Here is a 24,201-nt window from a genome sequence, read left to right as displayed (position 1 = left end):
CTATTACTAACACCAAAAAATAGAAAGAGTGCAAGCTGATAGAATGAAAAAGCATTAGGGGTTTCCAGAAAAGCCATTAGGATGGATTGTCCTTAATTGGTGATACATGGCTTGGAACAGGCCGGGTACACCCAAGTTGTGAAGAGGTCTTGGAAAAGCCGAGGGTCTGGAAGAGCAAGGCCCATGCCTGCCTTTGCCCGCTGTCATTTCTCCCCTCCTACTGTACTGCCTGGTCCATGTAGGCATGCAGTTAATGTCCACTGAGTAAGTGAATGACCAAATGCTGAAAGGAAGAGCAAATGCCGTGCGGGGGGACCAGCTCATGCAAAAACAGCCAGCACATTATGCTTGATAAGCAGCAGATTTAGTTTCCTGGGTGGAACCAAGAAATTACCTGCAAAATGATGGAGATGAAGAAGAAAAGCAAACTAACAAATGGCATCGGAGCGATTGCCAGGAGTTTCTTTATAGCAGTGAGTTACAAACACTCTATTATCCATTCGTTCATTTATTCCACAACTGAGCATCCACTATGCGCCAACGCCCTATCCTAAAATCTGGGGATTCTATAGTGAGCAAAACACAGTCTGTGCCTGGAAAGATCCTGCAGCCTTTTCATCATGAACTCTAGGACCTGGTGGCACATACTTATGACCCTGGTTATTGTTATTCTAACACCATTTAGTACAAGAGAACCATGTGTCCAGGCTCAGTCATCGAAGGCTCCAGCAGAGAATAGGGACCTGAGTTAAAATGAGCTCCATATATACCATATCATAAGAACAGATGATTTGAAGGCAGCAAGAAGGATTTAAAATTTAAGGAAGATCTTTCTGCCTGGAAGGCTGCCTGGGATTTTAGAATGGCCAAATGAGTAGCTGTGGAACAAGCCTGAGTTTATTTATGGGCCACGCAGAAGCCCAAGCTTGCCAGCCAAGACCCTTGGCTTTAGGTCTAAATGATGGGTTAAGAGGGAAAAAAATTAAAAAGATGTTCATGTTGATTTTTTTTTTGGTCGTCTAGATTAACTTGCTCTTTGACACGTTCCTAGAGCCGTGGTTGGAATAGATTTTATTAGAAACCAAAAACAGAAATTTTTTTTTAAATTTAGAGACAAACCTCTGAGGGTCAGATGACACAAAGCAAATAAATTTTAGAGCAGATGTGGAAATGAATGAGACCTTGGAGCAGTGCTTCCAACAACAGTGTTTCATGAGTAGACATTGGTTGGTTTCTTTCTGACATCTCATGAATTCTAAGACCACGGCCTATGACTAGAAGATTTGGCCTTCATTTTTCATTTATCTCATTTTCTTTCTTTTTCTCTTCTTTTATTTTTTTTTTTTTCTCCAGGATGATGGCCTCCCAGAAAATGAACATCAGCTGTCAGTAGCTGGAAAGATAAAGAAGCATTTCAACACAGGCCCCAAGCCGAATAGCACAGCAGCTGGAGTTTCTGTCATAGCAGTAAGCATCTGAAATATCCACCTATAACTTTTTTAAAGCAACCCACCTAAGAGACAGGCATTACTCAGGAGACTCTCCAGCCAGAGACAGCAGAATGGGTCATTTCTTTAGACAGCTCAGCCACTTACTGCACTAGAGGAGGTGTGGGACTTATATATATTAGGTGTTTCTGCAGGTCATCTCCCTGGGCATCACATAATTATCCACCACCTCCAGGGTATCTTGCAGTATTTATTAATTTCATGATTTATTTCTTCAAAACAGAAAACCTCCCGCATGCTGGACTCTGTGCCAATGCAAACTTTTTGGCTCTAAGAAAAAGAGTTCATAGTGTCCTTTTGCCAGGACCTAGAAAGGAAAGGGAAGCCGAGAGAGATGACAGTGCAGGGAGAGCCTGGAACACTGCAGATCTCAATGCTAGACCTAAATTAAAGTCAAAGCATAGCAGAAAGCTACACAGTGAGATTTTCAGTGAACTGAATTACTGTGAACACCCAACGAAGTCATGATGTCTTGCTCCTTAGAAATTTCTGTTCTTAAAGTTGAAAGCCGTTTAACATTTACTATTTTATTGATATGGCTGCACAAGGACTTTTTTTTTCTGTTCTGTACATGCAGACACACACTACATGCAATTTGATCGCAGCTGTAGGCAAAGATTAAATTGGGCCGAGGAATAATGAAATCTCATACTTCCTGGTGTCATATTCTAGAGTAAATATATTCAAGTTCCAATTACTTGAGTTTTTAATAATTTCCTCTTTTTTCCAGAGTATGTACAGTTTAATAGCATATTCAATCTGAAAATCAGTCGCGTTGTTTTTCTTCTCCAAGCAAAGAATTTAGGACATTATGATGTGGACTTTTTCGGAAATATTTATGCTATTAAACAGTACCTCTCACTCATGAGCAGTACTGAATATTGGACTTACTCTAGGTGTTTCCAGTTTCTTTCTTTTTTTTCTTTTTGGGTTGTGCGAGAGCTCTAAACAAAACTGAAGATAAACAAGTGACCTGTTGGATATCACCAATCCCAGATCTGGGTTACTAAATATTTGATATGAGATTCCAGAATTTGCAAATGGTATGAAGGTGTGCATACATGCTCTCGTACAGTTTGCATTTGAGTAGTGATTTACATGTGTGTGAGCAACTGGCACATGAGGAAAGTGAAGGGGAATGCCTAGTCTTCCAGATGCTCCTCAGTGCCGCTGAAGTTTTACAATTTCAAGTTGTTCTTGCCCTCTGTCTTTAATTCTTTCTAAGAAAATTCGGTGTAGAAGTAAATTAGCCTCTACATCTTCCATAGATGGTCAGTGTTCTTTGTTCTGAACTGATATTCAGTCAGTAATTTTTGAAAGTAACACTCTCATGGTGATTCTCTGCTAAACCAAATATTCTATACTCTGTTTCCATTGTTCATTCAAGATATAAGTCTATTCCAAACATTTGATTCCACAATTTTCTTTTGGAATGGACTGCCAGCACGCTTGTCCATGAAAGGGACTGTTTTTCTCCTGCTAAGGGCTTACAGCTGTTAAAGAGGGTGCCTTTTCCACTTCTGTCATTTTGCTTTTATTTTCTTTTTTTCCCCTGGTCGTTTATTTTAATCAGTCTTTGGTTAAGTTTGCCTTGGTTGCTCAATATTGGTTTGTTCACAGTATTCTAGGAGTCTTATAATGACTAAGGGCAGGAGCGTCAGGCAATTTTCCAATTGACAGACGACACATATTTGAGGGGAAATCCTATTTTAATCAAACTTGGATAAATTCTGAAGCCTTATTCATATGAATTCATTAAAACCTCATCTAGGTGGATCTTAAAACACTCATTAGTATTTGGAGATCAAAGATCCACTATTTTCTTTCCCTAAATGTCATGATTGGACCACTTTGAATGCAATTTTGAATGCAAGTTTCTCAATTCATCACTAACATGGTTTCCATGGGAACCGCACAAACTGGTAATATACTTACAAATTGTAAAGTGGGCTGTGCAATGCGTTGGTTGCATGCTTGTTTAATCTTTACCACTGCAGAGTTTTTTGTTTTTTTTTTTAAATAATTATCAACTTAATTCAGATTCAAAATAATTGGCTGGTTTCAGAAAACTGTATCTTAAAAATTGCCTGTCAGATCTACAGCACAATTCACATGTTAACTATCAGCACTAATATTTCAAGCATGAAAGGGACTATCAACGTAAATTTCAGAGGTTGTTTTAAGAAAATCTAGTCTACCATACTATGTATATGTAGGCACCTTCTCCAGAACACTGTTCCCTCATAAATATCTCTAGCTTCCAGAAGAACGCAGCTGAGGTCCCTAGCCACAGGGTGGGGCTGGGAATTAGAAACAGGCCATTCTGGCCACCTTCATTGTATAACTTTCAGAATAGCACTGAATACATCCAATTATATTGTATAACCATTTTTTCATTCTTAAAGTACAAAGACTATCAGGGGACTATCACAAGAAAAGGAAGCCTGGCATTAGGTAATATTCCAAAGTATGACTGCCAAGAACGTCTATTCTGCCATGGAGCAAAATAAGTGGGAAGTAGAAGAAAAATTTTTTATAAATGGTGTATTCCATAAAGACCATTTGATAATTTCATAATTTAATATAGCAATTAATTCACCCACATCATTAAAAGTTCAGGAATTGATATAATACAGTGATGACTTCTATTTGATAGATTTACAAAAACTAATTTCAGCATAAATTTCATTCACACAGAATTTTCCTGGGTGTATATGCTCTCCCCAGAGACTATAAAATAATGCATTTTAAACTGCCTTTACCATAGGACTAATTTTTTTTAGAATTACATGTACCCTTTAGAATTTTTTTATTATTATTATTGTTTAGGATGTAGTGTTAGTTTGTGGTTTGGTGGTGGTGGAGGGGGATCAGCAATTAAATCATCAATTTTTAACTAGTACTTCTCATTCCTTAGTTAGAAACCTAACTACCTGCTGGAGATCACCAATGCTCAAAAAGGAATCTGTGACACGTTTTGCTTTCTTAGAGTGACAAAAGAATAAAGCATACTGTCATAACCGGCAGGCTCTCTCACAGGTGTAATTTATGATATGAGCCTAGTTTAACATGGACTCATGGTTCTGAACTGTAGTCTTTTTGTTCATGTTGTCATTTTTTTTTCTTCTGCTTCACACTCCCTACTTTATTAAGACCAAAGAAAGGACAATGACAACTCTATGTTAAGGTTGCAAGAGGGCCTTGAGTTGGCTAGGGGAGTGATTACCAGCTGGAGATTCACAGGGATCACATACCCTCCTGAAGGAGGAAAAGTGCTCTGACATTAGGTCAAGCCATGGGATTAGGTGGAAGCCATTGCATTCCTTAGAACTGCAGCAGTCTGCGCCTCTCAGAGAGCCTCCATTGTCCCTCTGCTACCTTCCTCAGTAGTTGGGGCATTAAAAAAAGAGAGAGAAAGAAAGGGAAACAAAAGGTTATTAAAATGCAATTTATAGACATAAAACGAATTAGAGATGACATTTTAACGGTGAACTTTTTGAGAGCTGAGGGAAGAGAGAGAGGCATTATTAGATTTGCTCAGCTTGATGAAGAACCAATGACTAAGATGTCAGTTTCAATTTATTTTTCCTCATTGAACAATGTTTATTATTTTAACCAATAATTTTCCTAATGCTTTAAAGTTCTTCTTTTGCATTGTGCTCATGCAAATAGAGCATTTCAGTCTAATTGAACAAATCCATACTAATCAGCGTGCATGTAATTGTGACACTGGGAAGCTTAGTTGTAAGATGAGACCTGTTATATGACACTTTGCCTGTAGATGGCACTAGAAAGCTAATTACTAAGTACCTGTCTTTGTGGACAAGCATACACCTTCATCTTCCTGAGAGCAAGTATACTTCGATTTTTTTCTCAATAAAATAAAACACACATTTTTAAAAAGATTAAAACCCCACACTGCATTTTATGAACACTGGGATAACCTAGTTTATAATCAGAACACCAAATCCTCCAAGCAGTTTTTAGTTTAAATGCCTGGTGCCCTGGCATGTTTTTGAAATGCCTTTGTGAATTTCGAAGCAGAAACTGTCATCAGCATCATACCAGTAATGCACTTGAAAGAACACATGAGCCTTTCTCTGAAGAAAGATGTGCAAGCTGCATCCTCTGTGGGCAGAGTGGGGAAGCAGGCACACAGTATGATTATAATTCTTCAGGTTTTGGGCATTGAATCTTTTATTCCCAGGAAGCCAAAAGCTAACATCTCATTCCAGGACGAACAACTCTGAGAACTTCTCCTGTCTTCTATTAATATTATACTTTGTGTTACTCATAAGCACTTAACTGTACATATGCATTTTTAATATATAGTGAAAACTTTTTTGTTTTATGTCATTCTCCATATTTTCAGAGAAAATTTATTGACTGTTTTATACTATATCTTTTTAGTTTAGAAATGTAATTAAGATTCACCTTTAATCAGTTCATATACCTTTTATAAAAAGGAAAAGAAAAGATTAGACTTTAAGAGTAGCTCTGCTTTTGAAGATTAACTCAGAAATTTAAAGTGCTATAATTGATGAGGTTTCAAAACCTGATTCTTTTCCTCTTTCATTTCATAGTTATGAAGCCCTCACATTTAAGCCTTATGTGGTGATACTCTTTGGGGTCCAATCTGCTTTCTCTTAAGTGACTAATGCTAATTTCAGTACTTCATTGAACTGTGAAGCATTTTCTGTTCTATGGCTTGTGAAGAGGTGTTTATATCTTTTGAAATTGAGAGGACTTGATTAAATGGTCATGACCAGATCTATATGAGCAAATTGGCCTCCAAGATATTCATGAGGGATCAGTGTCTTTTCTTGCCTTTTTGTTTGCACTGTGCAGACTTAGGATATTAGCTAGTTACCCTGCAGAAGAGGCATTGTAACTCTATATACATATAGAATCAGTGAAGAACAGCTTGGTCTGGAGTCTTAATTCTTTAGCACAATGTTGATCCACTGAGTTGCCCCATTTCTCTCTGCTCAGCTGGACCACGGGTTTACCATCAAGAGATCAGGGTCTTTGGACTACTACCAGCAACCAGGAATGTATTGGATAAGGTATGAGATGGTGCAGCTCAACAGTCAGTGTTTCCATGGCAACGTGCTGGCAGTCTCCATTAACCAGTTCCTTCGGTGGATAAACATGCTTTTGATTTGTTATCCAGTCCATATGCTGCTTTATCAGTTTCATTTTAATCTTGATTGAGATGCCACACCCCCTCATTCCTTTTTTTCACCCATTATTCACACTGACATTTGCCAGCTTTCTTTCCATTGCACATGCTCAGTATCAATTTTCCTTATGGTTAAAAGGACAGTATATTTAGTGCTAATGCCAAAGCATTTTCCTGATGTTGTTAATTAAAACAACGATTTCCAGTGCTCTTCTGTCCCTTAACAAATGGAAGAACAATAGCACGCTAGTGTCTGTTCTATAGAAGCATATACTGTCATTTTAAAGTCATCACGCCCAACCTTGACCTGATTAGATGGATAACAATGCATTTACACTTAGTAGTAGAAGCGCCTCAAAGTACAATGGGCTATAGAATGCATTGTGTGTGTTGGTAAGCTTGTGTTTTCAAATTCTCCACCTTTTTGTTTTGTTTTTGTTTTACTGTTTCCTCCTCCCCCTGGAAATCCTTCTATGTATTAGCTATTGCATGAATTTCTTTCTCAATATTTTGTAACTGTCAGATTATTTAGCTGGCTTATCTGCTCAAGCAAAAGGGATTATGGGAGGTATCGATTTTTTTAAAAGTGGGTTAAGAATTCTATCCAATCGCTTTCTATTCTGGTCAACAGCCCTGCCATTTCCTTTAAGGGGGCATTGTTTGTGTCTCTTTAAGTTATCCACAAGCAGGATGCTTTTTGATGGTTTGAGAAATGAACTCTGAGAAGTCCTAGGGAGCTTGTTTTCTCCATCTTAATGTTTCTGAAATGATCTCCAGGTAACACTCTATGTCTTAGTGTTTGACAAAAAATTCCCACTGGTTTTGGCATTTGTTTTCTCCAAACTGTGGAGCCTATCTGTAGTAAGATAGTGGCTGCCTGATACTGTTTCATGATTAGACTGCAAAGTTTTACCCAAAAAGTAAAATATATATATATGTTTGTAGATACACATATATAACGTATACGTATTATATATATAATGTGTATGTGTGTATATATATAATATATATATGATTTTAGTCCCATTTGTTACTCCTGGTTAGTTTTCTATAATCAGACACTCCAAACATAGTACATAAAAAAGCAGAAAGGGGCATACCTTGACAAATGATTCAGATATACTAAAATCATGATCATTTCCAAATCTGCTCAAAGCAAGAAAACACCCAAACCGCAATACAACTTTCTAAGGTCATTTTGACATAGAAGACTATTTGTGTCTTCTCCATGTATAATGCATGTAGGAATTGCACATTCATTTATTTAATTTACCTTCATAATTCGCCTTATAGATGTAAAAAGAACTTGATTTTTGACCTTATTTTGGAGGGGGGAGGGTGAGTTAATCATAATTTGCCTTTGTGCAGACCCTTCTTTTTTGACCTTGTAACACAGAGGAGGCTTCATCTGTCTCTTACTTTTACCTGAAAGAATATATAGTTTCAGAATACTGCACATATCAGGAATGTACATCTCAATAAATTTGCATGAACTGATCGTGCCCCTGTAGGCAGCACCCAGGTCGGGCACAGAACATTCCTAGCATCCCAGGGGCTCCCTTCCAGGAGTCCCTTCCAGCGTTTACCCACAAGGGTAAACCCTGACCCTAAAGTCTAGCCACATTAATTAGCTTTGCCTGGTTTTGTACGTTATATAAATCGAATCACACCATGCTCCATCTTTTTGAAATTATATGTCTCCTAACCTCAGGAATATTAACCAAATATATATGTGTAAAATTGATATACAATTAAAAATAGGCATCAAGTATGTCTAATTACAGTTGTGCCTATTTGTGTTATAAAAATTACACATATAAAGTCATAAATTAAATTACTAAATTTGTAGGATTAAGGGTAGGAACAAAACCCCAAGTAAATACAGTAATTAATAAAGGTAGCCAAGTATAAAAAGGCCATTTAAGTAAAATCCTAGTGATGGTTCCCATCAGCAGACAAAATGACACATCTCTGAATAATGGGCAGGAGCAGATGGGAGATAATCTCTTTTTTCTTGTACACATAAACTGCTCTGTTTTCCAGCTGGGGCAGTAACAACAATGTTTATAGTTAATGCTGTACTGAACAGTGCACCCAGTATGTAAAGCTAAATTGGAGAAACGATGCTAAAATCTCATCGGCGTATATGCTTAATTGGGAAGTTTTATAATGCCATTTAGCCCCAGAACATACACGCTCTCCTTACTGATTACAAGTGCTTGCCTTTTATCTCCGCAGAAGTGGGAGCATTTGTCTAACCACGGTGGCAGCCAACTTTCTAACATAAACAATCATTACAGGCGAGCATCCCCCCTCCCAATTGTTGTGTTTAAAGCACTCATGGCTGTTTTTACTGCTCTATGCAGAACGCTTGAGAGTCAGGCTTGCTTTTTGTAAAGCAGATCACATAAGGGCACAGGCTGGGAAAACCATCTCCTCAGGGTGCCCAGAATTGATCCGTCCCTTGTAACTAGTTTTCTGGTGACCGTAGAGAAATGGTGGGGGTTTGTTTTTCCCTTTCTCTTTATTCTCCAGCCTCTTGCCAGAAAGCTGCTTCTAAGGGAGCAGCATCCTCCACTTGACCCATGCATCCAAGGAGACTTTGCTCCTATCCCCCAGAGTCTGGGGGGACGCTGCCCAGGAATGAGCTTACTGGGCTATTCCATACTCTCCTTCCCTAACAAGCCACCATATTCCCCTGCTGCAAGCCACTGGAAAACATTTACATCCTGTTACAGTTTCCCCCTCCTGGAAATGCATCCTGATTCAAAGGGAACGCAGTCACACACATTTCTACCTTTTCCAAGTGAAGCTGTCACCATGGCAGGTCCTATGCCCTGTAACACATGAAGAAGAACCCTGCACCTTCAGCTCGCAGGACAGGGCGACAGCCAGAACCGGGTAACCCAATTAAATACATATCAAAACAAGACATAAGCTAAACATGAGAAATAAGATAAAATGGGGAGTTGAGCTAGGACAAAAGGGTGGTTGAGTTCCCAGGCATGACGTGACTAAAATGTGCATGTTGGATTCGAGCACCGTCCTGAAACAGTGAGTAATGAGGCAGAGCAGTGGCGGCCGCGCGCCGTCTTTGCAAGGCTATTAAAAGGTGTCATGCTCAGTTGTTAAAAGGAATGGGGTCAGTTAAATGCATCTTGCTCAGCGCAGGTTTGAGAGAACTTTTCCTCTGGAAGCCAGGGAGGAACCTCGCTGTGGTGTGAGAAGGGCTCTCGGGCCAGCCTCGGCCAGACGCAGCCAGATGTACCCAGCAAGTTGCAATGCATTGCAGGTTGCTCAGTGGCAAGTTGTCCTGGCCTTGCTCTACCAAGTGAGAACACAGTCCCCACGGAGAGCCAGAGCCTGATTAGCAGGCAGGAGCGGATGCTGCACCCACTCCAGAGGCTCCCTTTGTAACAGAGAGTTGGGGGGTTCATTTTAACACATCAAAAAGTCATAGATTTAAACTTCAAAACCACTCAGACTGTGGCTAGAGAGAAGTCTCAGGAAAGCAGTGAGGATTGGGCTTGCAGTTGTACCTTGATACCCAAGCCTGAGTTATTAGGCCAAGAGGCTCAAAAGATGAGTGATACCTATGCCTGTTCTGGCATGAAGGTCACCAAGGGTCATTGGAAAGAACATGGGAATCGTGAAACATCTGTTACATTTCCCAACTCAAACACGTTGCTCACTGAGGTTTGATTTTCCTTTGTTTTCAGAGGCCCCTTAAGAGAGGATTCCAATGACATATATGTCTTTTTAAACTTTAGCTTACTTATTATTAAAAAAGAGAAACTGCCATGGCATCCCAAGTCGTAATCATTGAATGTAAATTGAAGTGAGATTTTTAACATTTTCCTAAGATTCCTGATGATTCTAGATTGACTGGAAGTGATGTAGTATCACATTCATTCTCGCCTTGCCTCAGAACTTTCCCTCGTTTTAACTTAAGAGTAAACATCGATGTACGTTTCTACATATTCATTCCTGCCATACTTTGTGAATGCTCCTTAGTGAGGGTCATTGAGACGATAGAGGTTTTTTCCCTTTTTTGGGGGATGGAGTTTCACTCTTATTGCCCAGGCTGGAGTACAATGGCATGATCTTGGCTCGCCGCAACCTCCACCTCCTGGGTTCAAGCGAATGAGCCACCATACCTGGCTAATTTTGTATTTTTAGTAGAGACGGAGTTTCACCATGTTGGTCAGGCTGGTCTCAAACTCCTGACCTCAAGTGATCTGCCTGCCTTGGCCTCCCAAACTGCTGGGATTATAGATGTGAGCCACTGCGCCCGGCTGAGGATAGAGGCTCTATGAGGTGTAAATGTGCAGAAAATCATACATCAAGAACTTAATTCTAAGTATTGACACACCTTTTATTAAGAAAGGGTGTTAATGTTCATAGGCTGAAATAAACAATTCTCAAATACATGTCAGACACAAGGCACTTTTAGAAATTAAAAAGTCATGAAGGCTGGGCACAGTGGCTCACGCCTGTAATCCCAGCACTTTGGGAGACTGAGGTCAGGAGTTCAAGACCAGCCTGGCCAACATGGTGAAACCCTGTCTCTACTAAAAATATAAAAAATTAGCCAGGCTTGGTGGCGGGCCCCTGTAATCCCAGCAACTTGGGAGGCTGAGCAGAAGAATTGCTTGGACCCAGGAGGTGGAGGTTGCAGTGAGCCAAGATTGTGCCATTGCACTCCAGCTTGCGCACTAAGAGAAAATTTCCATCTCAAAAAAAAAAAAAAAAAGTCATGGAGATTGAGATGAAATAACCTCGATTAAAAATTGGCAGCCCAGTATACAGAAAGAGTGTGGCTTTGGAGTCAAGAAGCCCTGGGTTTGGATCTAGCCCACCCCACTTTCTGCAGAATGACCTTGGACAAGTTACATTCTCTGTATGGTTTTCAATTTCCACACCTACAAAACAGAGAAGAGTGTTATCCACCTTCCATGCCTGTGGTGAGGATTAAATTAGCTGCCTGTGCAAAAGTGCTTTCACACAACCCAGCCCAAAGAAGAAAGTAAAAAAAAATTGCTTTCTGTTTCCCTCCCTTCCAAGAGCAAATCACCCACGCCACAGATTTTCCTGAGAAAACTGATATCTCTCCGGAGAGAGGCATTTGTTATTAACGTAGAATCATGAACTTTTTTTATGCTCTGATTAGGGTCAACTGCTCAGTAATGCATATGTCATACTTCTTGTGAGCCTTTGTGGCGTTATGTTTTACCCAAAGTAGCTATAGCCAAAGTTCTGATGGAGTAGAAGTTTAAAATGTGAGACTCTAGGACAGAGATTGGCAAACTATGGGCAATAGGCCAAACCTAGCCCACTTCCTTTTTTGGAAAGTTTGACTGGAACATAGTCACACATATTTGTTCACTGTCTGTGGCTGCTTTTGCCCTACAGCAGCAGAGTTGAGTAGTTGAGTCAGAGAACCATGAGGCCTGTACAACTTAAAATATTAACTATCTCACCTTCTCCAGAAAAGTTTTCCAACACCCTTCCTAGGGGGAAAGTATGTTTAAATTAAAAGGCACCATTGTACACATGTAAGTTTCACAATACCAGGATTAGGGCTTGTTAATACCTCCACTTTAGTAGAAGAGGCCTTCAGTAAATATTTGTTAAGTTAACAGTTAAACAAACTCTCCAAAGAAGGGACCATTCTTTCCCTGATTTTCAGGATAGACATGTTTTTGAAGAGTTTGGGATACGTCAAAGTTTGGGCAATCAAATCACCTATGAGATGCTCCAGAATAACATCCCACTTTTAGCAATCCAGGACTAAGGCTTTTGGCAAGGCAGAAAAGGTTTCTGCAATGAAAGGAGCCGCCCCTGACTTACCTGCTTTGTAAGCACTAAATTTTCATAGAGTTTCTTCAAGCAAATGTGCTTTTGGTGGCTGTTTAATTGACTGATATGACGGAGAACAAACATGGCAGTTCCACTGAGGTTGAGCTTCTATGGGAAAGTCAGGGGCTACTGGGCAGAGGAAACACATGTATTTCATCCTGACCTCAACTCCCACCAACTGGCTGTAATTTTAACTCTCTGATGCGAGGCCATCAGAAACCCACTGCAGAGCTAGGCCAGTTTAAGACTATTAAGTACCAGGTCCACAGCAGAAACCTGTGTTTAAGCTCAGTAGCGCAGAAGCATAAGGTCAGCTCTCCCAGGAAAATGGGGAATCATATTTAAGATAGTCATGCCTAGAAAGTAAGCAGCTTGGAAGGCTACTCAGCTGCATCCCAGGAAGATCTCTTTTTCCCATTTTAATGGTCATCTTCAAGGAAAGCCATGCCATGTCTTCAGATACGGTGCCATTTCTGGCAAGGCCTCAAAAGGGTATGAAAGCAAAGCAAAACAGAACCTCAATAAGCCCAATAAAATGAGGAGGGTGGATATTTCAATCGATTTGTCAGTTTAATTTTACTAGCAAGCAAAACATTTCCAAAATGACGAGCAAATCATAATGTAGTCCCTACAGAGTGCGGGGAAGCAAAAGAAAGGGTTCCTGAGATTAATGTCCCAGCAGCTGCATCCCCAGTTCAGTCTCCTAGGTAGTATGAATAATGGATGGGCTAAAAGGCAAAATGCACAGTAATGTTCTTTTATTAATGAAATGAAGACTATTTGTGATGGCTAGCGATAAATTAAGAAAAGTAAAAAAGGAAAAGCAGTCAGTGTTTGCCTCTGAAAAATGCAGTTATTTAAATCCAGTGATTACTGCCACGACAGAGAACATCACCTCACAATGAAAATGAGGCACATCTCTTGCTAATCCTCCAAGTACTGCAGAACAGAAATACGTTTGGTCCATAGACTGGAAGGCCTATTGTTTGCTAAGAGAAAAACATAACCCATTAAGTAGATTGATGGTGATATTAAGCATATTCATAGAATTTCATAGGTGAAGGTTTCCCTAGGGATCAGGCACAATAACCCCCCCTTCAGTCTATGGATCTGGAAATTGGGGCTTGATGTGGTTAGAAAACATGTCCAAGGTCACATAATTAGCTGAGCTAGGACAAAAAGCTAACTCTCCTGACTTCACCTACTGCTGCTTCCAAGGGGATTACGCTAAAGCTACCAGACAAAACACGCATTAGAGACGTGGGGTGACTCAGACTGGCAAAATCTAAGCTAATGCTTCGGTTCATGTTCTTGATTCTTCCTGACCTTCCTCCTCTATGCTACGTTTTTCCTGTAACATTGCAGATATACCAGATAGGGAGTTCGTATGTCTGTATACTGATTTCCAAATTTAATGTCAGAACGAAGGATTTAAGTTATCTGAGCACATGTGGAGGACAGTGTCATTTCATTTGAACGGAAGAGGCCACTGGCCAAATTCAGTAGATGTAGGCTTTGTGGGAATGAATCTGACATTAGGCAAGCACTGTCTTGTTTTGATGTATGCCTGGTGTTACGCAGGCACCAACATGATGGGGATGGAGTTCCCTAAGATTTTCAGCTACCGTGTGTGCGGCCACCTGAGTTGCTGAGGTAGCTGGCATTATTTTACCGTTCCTGTGTTTTCACACCTGACCTAGCATCTGCCAAGGGCTTTGTGATAAGCCAGGGCTTACAGTTTGCAGCAGGAATATGCAGTGTTTCTCTGGGTAGGACGGGTTTATATTAGTTCATTTCTCTATACCATCTATTTAATCAACCATGTGTTCTCTCTTTACCAGCTTCCCCCAGGTCATCATTACTCAGCTCTCACCCAGTCCACAGCATAGCAGTCACTGTCATGCACAGATTTGAAGTAACTAGGTTAGAGCTGCATCCTTGGTTACCACTGGTCAACTCCAGAATCTCAAGATATTTCTTGCTCATCTCTAACCTGTGGTAATTAGCACCAAAATGTGATAATAATACACTCTTCAGGGTCTCTTAGGAGCCCTTAATGAAGTGATAACTTACTAAGGAAACACCTGGGATTTCTACTGCAAGCCTATTCATGTAGGTTCCAACAAAGCTACAAACTGTGAACAAAATAACTAACGAAATAATAAATCTGTTAGGAACTCTTAAGTTTTCGTGGAGCCTTGAGCCTATACCTGAGGACGACCTTAATTTACAAAAATAGGCATTAAGAAGAAGAGACACTATTTGCTTGATGTCTGGGGATTTTTTTGTGATTGATAAAGAATAAAGCTATCCACACACACACACACACAAACAAAATCAAGTTAACCCTTTAGGAACCAAAATGATATAATAATAATAATAATAAAGCTGCCTTTTAGAAATGGTTGAAAGGGCTGAGAATCTGAAGTTGCGATGTGGGATTTCAGAGGAATACATTATAGCTCATATGCTTTTTTTTTTCTGCAGTGGCAGGAAAGAAATTTTCAACTGGATTACATGTTTTATGACAATGCCTTGTAAAAATTATAAAATAGCCTATTGTGCTATTTCCTTGGTAACTTCATCTGTCCCAAACTGCATATATGGGCTACAAAATTCAATTGGAAAAGATGAACTGCACATATTTCAGAGTCAAGTTAATTTTGTAGCCACAAACTTCTAAACATCACACATGACAGTGTTTAGTGTGGTAAGAAGTTAGACCACATTATAAAAGTGTGCTGGCTGAGTGAATTCATGAGAGAATTTTCACTTTATCTGACATAAGAATTTGGTCATATTCGAAACATAAATTATAGTCTTAAATATTACCTCTTATTACCTTTAACTTCTCTTTTGCGTTAGAGTTGCTTCGAATTCTATTTTTTGTTATTGTTATTATTCAGAAAGTATATAATCCCCTAACATAGTACTGTATTAATTAAGAAGTATTTAATACATACCTAATATGTGTGCCACAGTATACTAAGCATCTGGAAAATGCAAAGAAATTTCAAATTCTACCATAGAGTAGTTGGCAAGGTATTTGGGGAATATGCAAAGATAAAAATAATAGAAGGTCGCTGTGCAATTAATTTCCAAAAGTTTGGTCGAAACAATTCTTGCCTAAGGAGTTTAGGAAGAAAAAATATGATACAGGAGATAAAATTTGATCAAGTGTTCAAGAATAAATAATTGGCCAGGCGCAGTGAATCATGCCTGCAATCTCAGAACTTTGGGGGGACCGAGGCAGGTGAATCACCTGAGGACATGAGTTTGAGACCAGCCAGGCCAACATGGTGAAACCCCGTCTCTACTAAAAATACAAAAATTAGCCAGGTATGGTGGTGGGTGCCTGTAATCCCAGCTATTTGGGAGACTGAAGCAGGAGAATCACTTGAACCCAGGAGGCAGAGATTGCAGTGAGCCAAGATTGTGCCACTGCACTCCAGCCTGGGCAACAAGAGCAAGACCCCATCTCAAATAAAATAATATAAAATTAAATAAATTAGTACATTTGAGTGGGAAGAGAGAGGAAGAGAAGTAATTATATGTTGGTGAGTACCTTGAACCAAGATGTAGATGTGAGAATAATTAAAGTACATTCAGAGATGTATCAGTTTGGACTGTTTTTATGGCAAGTGAAGAAAACCAAAACCAAACTGGCTTAAGCAAAACAGGAAATGAATTCTTTGACATAGCCTGAAAGGTTCGCAGGTTGCATCTGACTTCAGTGATGGATGGATCCAGCACTCAGTCAATGCTTGGTTTCTTGACATTCTTCAATCCTGCCTTGCTGTACTGGCTTCAGTGCTGGACTTCACATGGTACTAGGATGGGAGAAGCAGCTCCAGGCCTGCCATCCTCTCAAAATTGTAAATGTGAAGTTTCAGCAAAAGTCTTACCATGTCCTGTTGATGGGGTTGGGTGCCCATCTTGGGCCATTCATGGGTATTGGGGAAAGCAGTAAACTCAGGCTTGCTCCTGGGTCACGAGCCCACCCCAACCCTACTCCCAGAGACAGAGGTAGGGTAAACTTCATTGGAATCACGGAATGTGGAAGTGAGGAGCTGTTCAAAGGGAAATTAAGATATCGTTGACCACAGGCAGAGTAAACAGATGCTGTGCTTGAAAATCAAGTGTCCACTAAAGGAAGACAATGAGTCCACGGATGCCTAGGATCATTTTGAGTAACAATAGTTATTACACACTGGAAGTTGTTACTGGAAGCACATTGCAAAGGCTAGGACAAGGAACTGAGCTTTATGAGGAGCTGGAAATAAATTGGACCCTGTAGAAATTGATCTGACAGCTGTATGCAGGATGGCCCAGAAGATGGGTGCTCCATAGAGAAGCAGATCACCTCTATTTTATTTTCTTATATTTCAAAAGCCACAAGTTATTGAAGAGAGAGAAACAGATCACTTCCACTGTACTTTCCCATCTTTCAAATGCCACAAAGTTCATAGAGTATCTGCTGTGTGCTATGAACTGTCAAAAACAGAGACCAGGTCCAAGACTTGACCTTGGTCCTCCAAAGGGTCTACAGTGTGGTAGGGAAAACAGTTCATTAGGGTCAATTATGGGTGCAGGCAGGATGAACAACGATAGCGGTACTAGATTGTCATGGAAACAGAGAAGGAAGAAGTTCCTAAAATACTTTCTGTAAGCAGAGTGAGCTGGGGCCCAGAAGGAGAGACTTGTTGGCAGGGATGCCCTGGAAAGTCTCTGAGTCTCTGAGAGCAAGTCAGTTGGGAGCCCTCCATGCTGGTTTGAGAATACTGAGGACCCAAGGGTAGGAAACTGCACCTCTGTCATCAGATTCAGGTCTCCTTAGGAGTTTACAAGCCTCAAAATTGAGAATGTGTACACAGGATTGTGTACATGGTAGATCCCACCTGCTTCTCCTAAGAGAAGTTTCTCTGATCATCACTGTGGAGGAACCACTGTATTTGGCCTTTGATGCTGCCTGTGGCCAGTGTCTTCTCCCTAGCTCATGCTGGCTGGGAACAGAGAAGGGAGGAGCTGCCCGGAGTGCGGTGACTTTAATTTACTGTTTCAATAAACTTCAGAGTAAATGGGCAGAAACTGCTTGGGCTTTGCATAAGAGAAGATTGAGTTTGACTCCTAGTTAGCAATGCATATGGGCAAGTCTCTTCGCATGCGTGGGCCTCAGTTTCCCTGCCTAAAGACAGATTATTGGACAAAAATGTCTTATAAATCCTCATTCAACTCTTAAGAGTCTGCAAATCCAATAGCAACCACCTTGAACCACTTATTCCATGACACATGCCCATGACCATGATACGTTTCCAAGAATGAGTGTCGTGAGGATCCTGGGGATCCATGCAGCTGGAAGCTCAGGAGCATTTGTGCACGAGGCCTGATCCACAAAGGTGAACATTTAGAAAGCTGCTGACTAGGGAAGTCTGTAGGAGTGGCCAGAACTGACTGCTTCAGCAGGGACAGGGCAAGGGCTTTTGAGGCAGGACAAGTAAGGAAGAGAATAGGATTGTGCTTATAAGGATTTGCAGAAATGAGAATGAGGGTGAGGGGACCATCCAAGCATGGGCTCAACATTAAGTGCCACCAGCCTCTGCATAAACTGAATCACAGTATTTTTGAGGGAATGGTGTATTTCAGTGGCTGCAGCCGAAAATGTGAAGTATTGAGTGGATAATGGGAAAACGAGGTAAATATGAAGAAGGTGCCAGTGAAGAAAGTGAAGGAAGGAGGGAAAGTACCGAGTTAAATTCTAATGTGGGCTTTGTGCACGCTGCTTTTCTGTGACCTGCAGTTACTTAATTTTAAAACGATGACTTACATAGAATTGTAAAGAAAAGAACACGTTACATTTCTGGTAGTCTTGGCTGTTTAGAAAGCATTGGCACATCCATTTCTACCTACAACTCTGTGAGAATGGAAAGGTCCTCCTTATTTAAAAGATGAGACAGCTGGGTGAATGGTCAGCAATGGACAGAGTGGGATGCAAAATCCCTGACCACAGACGTGATGTGCTTTTCTTCCCCACATCTGACTGCCTCTGCTCACGAGTCAGAGTTCATTCCAATGCTAATGACTTTTCTCTTTCTCAAGGAGGTAGAAATAGAAAGATTTTTTATGACCAGGAGGAGTTTATGTTACTCTTGGATTAACTACAAAATGCTTTTTATGTAAGGCAGACTAAATAGATGTCTGTTTTTTTACAAACGTTCAACTCTACACAAACAGAACATTTCAGTTTGCTTTGAAAGCAAAATACCATGTGTTGTAACTTTATAATGTTTTAAATAAAGTTAGGAATTTTGGTTTATGATACTGAAAATATCATAAAATCAGTTGGTATAAGACTAAGAACTATATGAGGATGCTTAAAAATTCAACACGTAGAAGAATCAAAGGTAGACATTTCAACAGACCAGTTACTGAATCATTGTGTTAACAATCTAGTGAGACACGAAGTGAATTATTGAGGTTTATCTTCCTCATTGGTTTATAACACCGTTCATTCAGTGTGTGGATAGTTTTTAACGTAGAGCAGTTCAGTCTAAAGAAGCCATTTACTGTACTGGTTCTACACACTGCCTCTCTTTCTCTCTTTATTACTTCATTTTGGAACTTTGATTGGCCTGTTTTAGATCTAAGATTGTCCTAATGCTATACTGCAGTTGTATGAGGGGCTTAGTTTTCACTTTGTTCTCAGAACCGGGCTGTAAATTTATCTCTGTTCTTTGAAGGAGCTAACAGTAAATTTTCAAGAGGAAAAATGGTGGCATATATCCCTGTAGAGGAAAAGTAATCTCTTAAAAGCAGAATAACCTCCAGGCTATATCCTTTTAAAGAGGGATTTCAAACAAGAATGCCTTCGACTTTTGTATGTTCTATATTTTTCTTCAGACCTCATACCTACTCTTCTGCTTTCTGTGTAGGGTTTCTCTTTGTTGATCCAATTTTCCCCCACACCCATTAAATATGTGATGAAGTCATGCTGTCCCCCATTCTGATGTCATAATAACTTTCAGAGCTACAGGCAGATAGCACATCCGGGAATCATCGAAGGTCTCCTCAGGAAATTGAGGCATAGAGACTGGGAGTTGGAATACCTACGAAACTGAATCTCAGTTTCATAAATTACCACATACTACGATGAAAATGAACTTTGTAAAAGTGACATGGGAAGGTTTCCACTTGGTTTAATTGCATTCAAAGCAGTGTTCAATTTCAGGCATTGGCTTCATTAAAATTAAACCAATCCTTCCCAGAGATTCAGCCACACTCCCTCATCAACAGATAATAAGATCATTTAGAGTGAGGAGGGGCTAAAAGAAGAGGATGAGCAGTGGCTCCATTTCTATGTCTGACTGTCAATTTCATTACCCTTTATCTGTATTATGCAGCTACCCTGAGCTGCATGTTGATTCAAGTTGCCCAGGGAGTGTTTTTACACACAGGATTCAGGCACCCCTTTATAGAGAAGGTGGGGGTGTCCTCTGGCTAGCCTAGGAGCCACCAAGGGTAAATAAATGTGGGGCTAGCAAAAGTCTGGGGAGGGCCTGGGATGGGTCAAACCCAGTACACCATCCATCCTGCCTGTGCCTGCAGATGTCATGACCAGGTCGCTAAAAGACCTGAATTTGTAGGAAACAGAGGACTCCCTGAGAGTGGTGACTGTCAACAAAAAGTGAGCCATGATGGACAGGTGAACTTGGCCAGTGTATTTTTTCTGACCTAAGAAAGTTCTAGAAAGAGTTTGTTTGGCCATTTCCCTCGCCCTAATTGTCCTCTTTCTCATTTTATGCCCCTGCTAGACCACCGCTCTTGATAAGGAGAGGCAGGTTTTCCGACGAAGACGCAACCAGGATGTGAGGAGCCGGTACAAGGCGCAGCCAGCTCCCCCCGAACTCAACTCGGAATCGGAAGACTACTCCCCAAGCTCCTCCGAGACTGTTCGCTCCCCCAACTCGCCCTTTTAATAAGACCCTTTTACTCAAAGTCCTAGCTTAACCCTTTGAGACTCTGAGATTTTTTTCCCCAAAATTTGTGTAAAACAGTTTCATCTGATCTATCTAGCGCTCAATGCTTGAATGGCAGAACTGAAAGTGTTTTCAGGTATCTTTGTAGCGGTTTCCCTTTACTGAATGAGATGACACGTGGTGTTTGTGAAGATGGTTATTTGCTGCTAATAGAGTCCTCAAAGGGTTAAGGCCAATTTGCAATTTTTTTTTTTAAACTTAGAAGCAATGAATGTTTTCATCAGTCAAGCTAGGATCTGCAGTATGTAATATAGCACTTGTTAACCCTCTGAGTGCATTGAATTTTATTGGGAACTCTCGTTGGGGAATTTTTCAGGCCTTTGGATGTACACACACGTGTTTCTTGCTTTTACCGCAGATCAAGGGGTGTTGTTAGATGCTGAAATGTCCAGGAAAGAAGGACATTTAGAATGATATCTTGTTTGTCCTTTTCTGTGGGTTTAGAACGTGGCAGGTTTATAACTTCGACACATACACGACTCTTTCTTCTTCACAATCCTATTAAGAAACTGATTTTTTTTCATTAGAGATGTGACTGTCAGTTGCAGTGAGTTCTGCATCGGAAGTGGAGGGAATTGGGTTTGTGGCAAAGAACTTGACCCAGGAAATAGATGGTGCCCCCCAAATTATCTCCACATGAAGATGTACTGATGATGCCCCAGAAATGCTGCTTCCATAACAGCTGCTGCTAGCACCAGCGCAGACTCTCAGGGAGTCACCATAGCTTGTCTTGTGCTTGGTGAGTGAGGGTCTCTCTACACAGTTTCAGACATCTACAGGAAAGAAACAACTGGTGGAAAAGAGCAATAAATTGCCTGGTGCTCTACAGGGCTGGAATTTCAAACAGAAAGAGGGAATAAGATCCCGTGCTTTTTCTCACCTGCTTTTCCATGCACTGTGGTCATCAGCTGTGCAATCTACATCTAGCATGAAATCCACACATAGGAGAGCTGGGGCACAAGGGAACTGGAGGCAAGTGCTTTGCAAGATGGCTGAGGAGAAAGCGCACTGGGAACACAATCCAGAATGTTCAAAAAATAAGTTTTCAGTGAATAAACCACTGGTAAGACAATTCCAGGTACACCTTTAGGTTACCTATGTAGTCTCCCAGGAAGAGCAGGATGTAGGACGTGGATGATACCCGTGAGGATAAAACCTCCATCCCCTAAAATGACTTTTTTTAATACCACTATCTTTATCTGTCCAGGATGTCATAGTGTTTTTCTGTCTGTGGGCCAAGTCCTGTGTGAGACCTGTATTTTCACTCCTGGTACCAAATCTATCTCCCTAGCATGGTGTCACCAGGCCTGAGTTTCTTCTGGAACAGATTCCATTTTAGGATGGGGGCTCACAGCTTCTGTGCATCACCACAGGGCTCAGAGAGGATTCTCCTGGGGTGGCTTAGAGGCAGGTGGCCAACTCACGTGTGCTCCCAAGGTTTGCTCAGCTCTGGGATCCACGAGACAACCAGGGAGTGATAGATAGCTCATGAAATGTGCATCTGGGTGGCTGAACAGTATACCTATGTTCTCTGTTTTGAATATACTTTAATATCTTAGACTCTTAAAATTTGTGAACGACGTTTCTATAGTCCTTTATTTTCAAATGCACATTCACCTTGCTGCATTTTTCTCTTCAGCCCTGAAACTATGGTCTACATGAATATGGATTTTTAAGTCACATGTCCTTACTTTTGCAACACCATCTCCACAATGTTTTGTTCTTTTACATTTAGGTTCATCTCTGTCGTCTGTGTTGTCCTGACATGTAAACAGCATATTATTTATTGAGGTTTCTTTTTCTCCCTTTTAGAGCATCCAGAAGTGATTACACACAAAATCACAACGTAGCATAAATCAGTAAATTAGTTGAGTTGTTTTTTGCAGGGAGGTGGGGGTGGGGGGCACAGAACACCAGAAAGAGTGTTGGTATGTAGGTAGAATCCACATTAGTGAGGAACACTGAACTAGTTGGAAATTACTGCTTTCTGTAGAAATATAAAGCAAAGCACTATTCCAAGGCTAAGGGGTAGCTCTACATCCTGGCCTCAACTCTAAAAGTAAGAAGAATGCAATGGGCAGAGACCTACCTGCAGTGGACTGTCATTTTCCTTTCTTTTCTCTGAATTACTGCATTTTCTGTGGGCATTACCGTATTGCTACAATGTCTAGTGTACTGAACCTGCAGCTCATGGCTCAGGCCTTTTCCCATCCACACCTAGAGGGACTCTGGACTGTGTGAAGCTGGGGAGCGTTTCTCAGTGCACTGTGGAAGAGCAGCTCGGAAGAATGCAGGGCCCGTTCAGCATGGGGATCCCAGCACATCACTGTAGAATTTGAGTGATCTATGCTGAATAAACAGTGAAATGTGACCAGTCAAGTGGAAATCTTGAGTAATCAGATGGAATGCAATCTTTCCAACATTAAGCTACCAAGATCCTGAATGTCAGAGATGTACTCAGAGGGTTAACAGACAAGCACAAGGCATGCTGACTACATTGGTGTATCCAGATTGCTTTGCTTTTAGCCAGTGCTTTCTAATTTTTTTCTCGACATTCTTGGGATAGTTCAAGTTTGAAATAATTAAGTGGTGGTGTTCTTTAAGGAATTTCTATAACCAAATTGATCTTATTTTTTATTTCACTTATCATAGAACAAATATGTACCATTATGGCAGTGTATCTATGTAATTATCAATTTAATTCATCACCACAAGTATTTCCATATTTTTCTCCCAAGTATTTAATATAGCTCTCTCATGGTGGTGGCCTGGTGATGGGGACTGTCTTTCTTTTACTGACACATGACCAACCATATGGCATTTTCAAGGGAATTTTAAGATTCATCTTTTCAGTTTGATAGTAGACTAGTTAAGGAAGAACTCTTTCATTACTTGCATCGTGTAAATCATCTCTGTAGACATGTGTTCATATTAATGAACACATTTTTTCTCCACATTGTAGCAGAAATCATTTTATTCATCATAATCAATGAATATGTGATTTGCTCCAGATCGTTAGAAGGAAAAGTAAGATTTCAGTCATCAAAAATGTTTTTACCGTAGCCCTCACCTAACTTACACGTGGTGCATATTAAAAATAAGCAGAAAAAAAAAATGTGAATAAACTACTGAAAACACTTGGTGTTTTGTGTTCAATGAGACCTTCCTGCAACCTGCTCCCCGTGGGTGGCGGTTAACAGGCCTGTCAGATATTGTTGAAAGAAGGCAATATATCCATGAATGAAGGCTAAAATTGCAATCCTTTACCCTTTGAGGCATATTTCAGTTGAAAACAAAAGGAAAAGAAAATTTGGCTTAGAGGGTCACAGAGCTCCCATATGACCAAGTCTCAAGCACATTAAATCACAGTTGTTTACTGGCCAAGGGCGTCCATTAGACAACTCTATCCCTCGTGCTGAAGCTCAGTAGTGCTGAGGGAGAGCTTTCTTAATATTACTGTGTTGCTCCTAGCCCTCCTCTGGGTAAAAATCCGTCAGCATTTCTATGATAAACTCCTATTCTCAAAGGTTTTTAATTTGACCATAAAAATGTGCCCCAGGCTGAAGTTTGCTGTGCAGGGCCTGTACCTAAGAGTGGAGGTTTACTTCCTTCTCTTTCC

General features: G+C 40.5%; 1 protein-coding gene across 4 annotated transcripts in view; it reads left to right on the top strand.

Annotated features, from left to right (window-relative positions):
* DCLK1 (doublecortin like kinase 1) overlaps nt 1–23,719 on the top strand; it is a 359,661-nt gene extending 335,942 nt beyond the window's left edge. For 2 of the 4 annotated variants that reach the window (XM_035302465.3, XM_035302468.3), the window contains 3 exons: nt 1,354–1,467; nt 6,501–6,574; nt 20,358–23,719. In XM_035302465.3, coding sequence (XP_035158356.1) covers nt 1,354–1,467; nt 6,501–6,574; nt 20,358–20,415 — 246 coding nt within the window. In that variant the 3' untranslated portion in view covers nt 20,416–23,719. The remainder of the gene's footprint in view (nt 1–1,353; nt 1,468–6,500; nt 6,575–20,357) is intronic. The other 2 variants (XM_017973046.5, XM_035302467.3) reach the window with 1 other exon arrangement.
* Nucleotides 23,720–24,201: the final 482 nt, after the last annotated feature.

The sequence above is a fragment of the Callithrix jacchus genome, chromosome 5 (assembly GCF_049354715.1).
Source record: "Callithrix jacchus isolate 240 chromosome 5, calJac240_pri, whole genome shotgun sequence".
In the NCBI taxonomy this organism is placed as follows: domain Eukaryota; kingdom Metazoa; phylum Chordata; class Mammalia; order Primates; family Cebidae; genus Callithrix; species Callithrix jacchus.
This window is presented reverse-complemented; position numbering and strand designations above follow the sequence as displayed.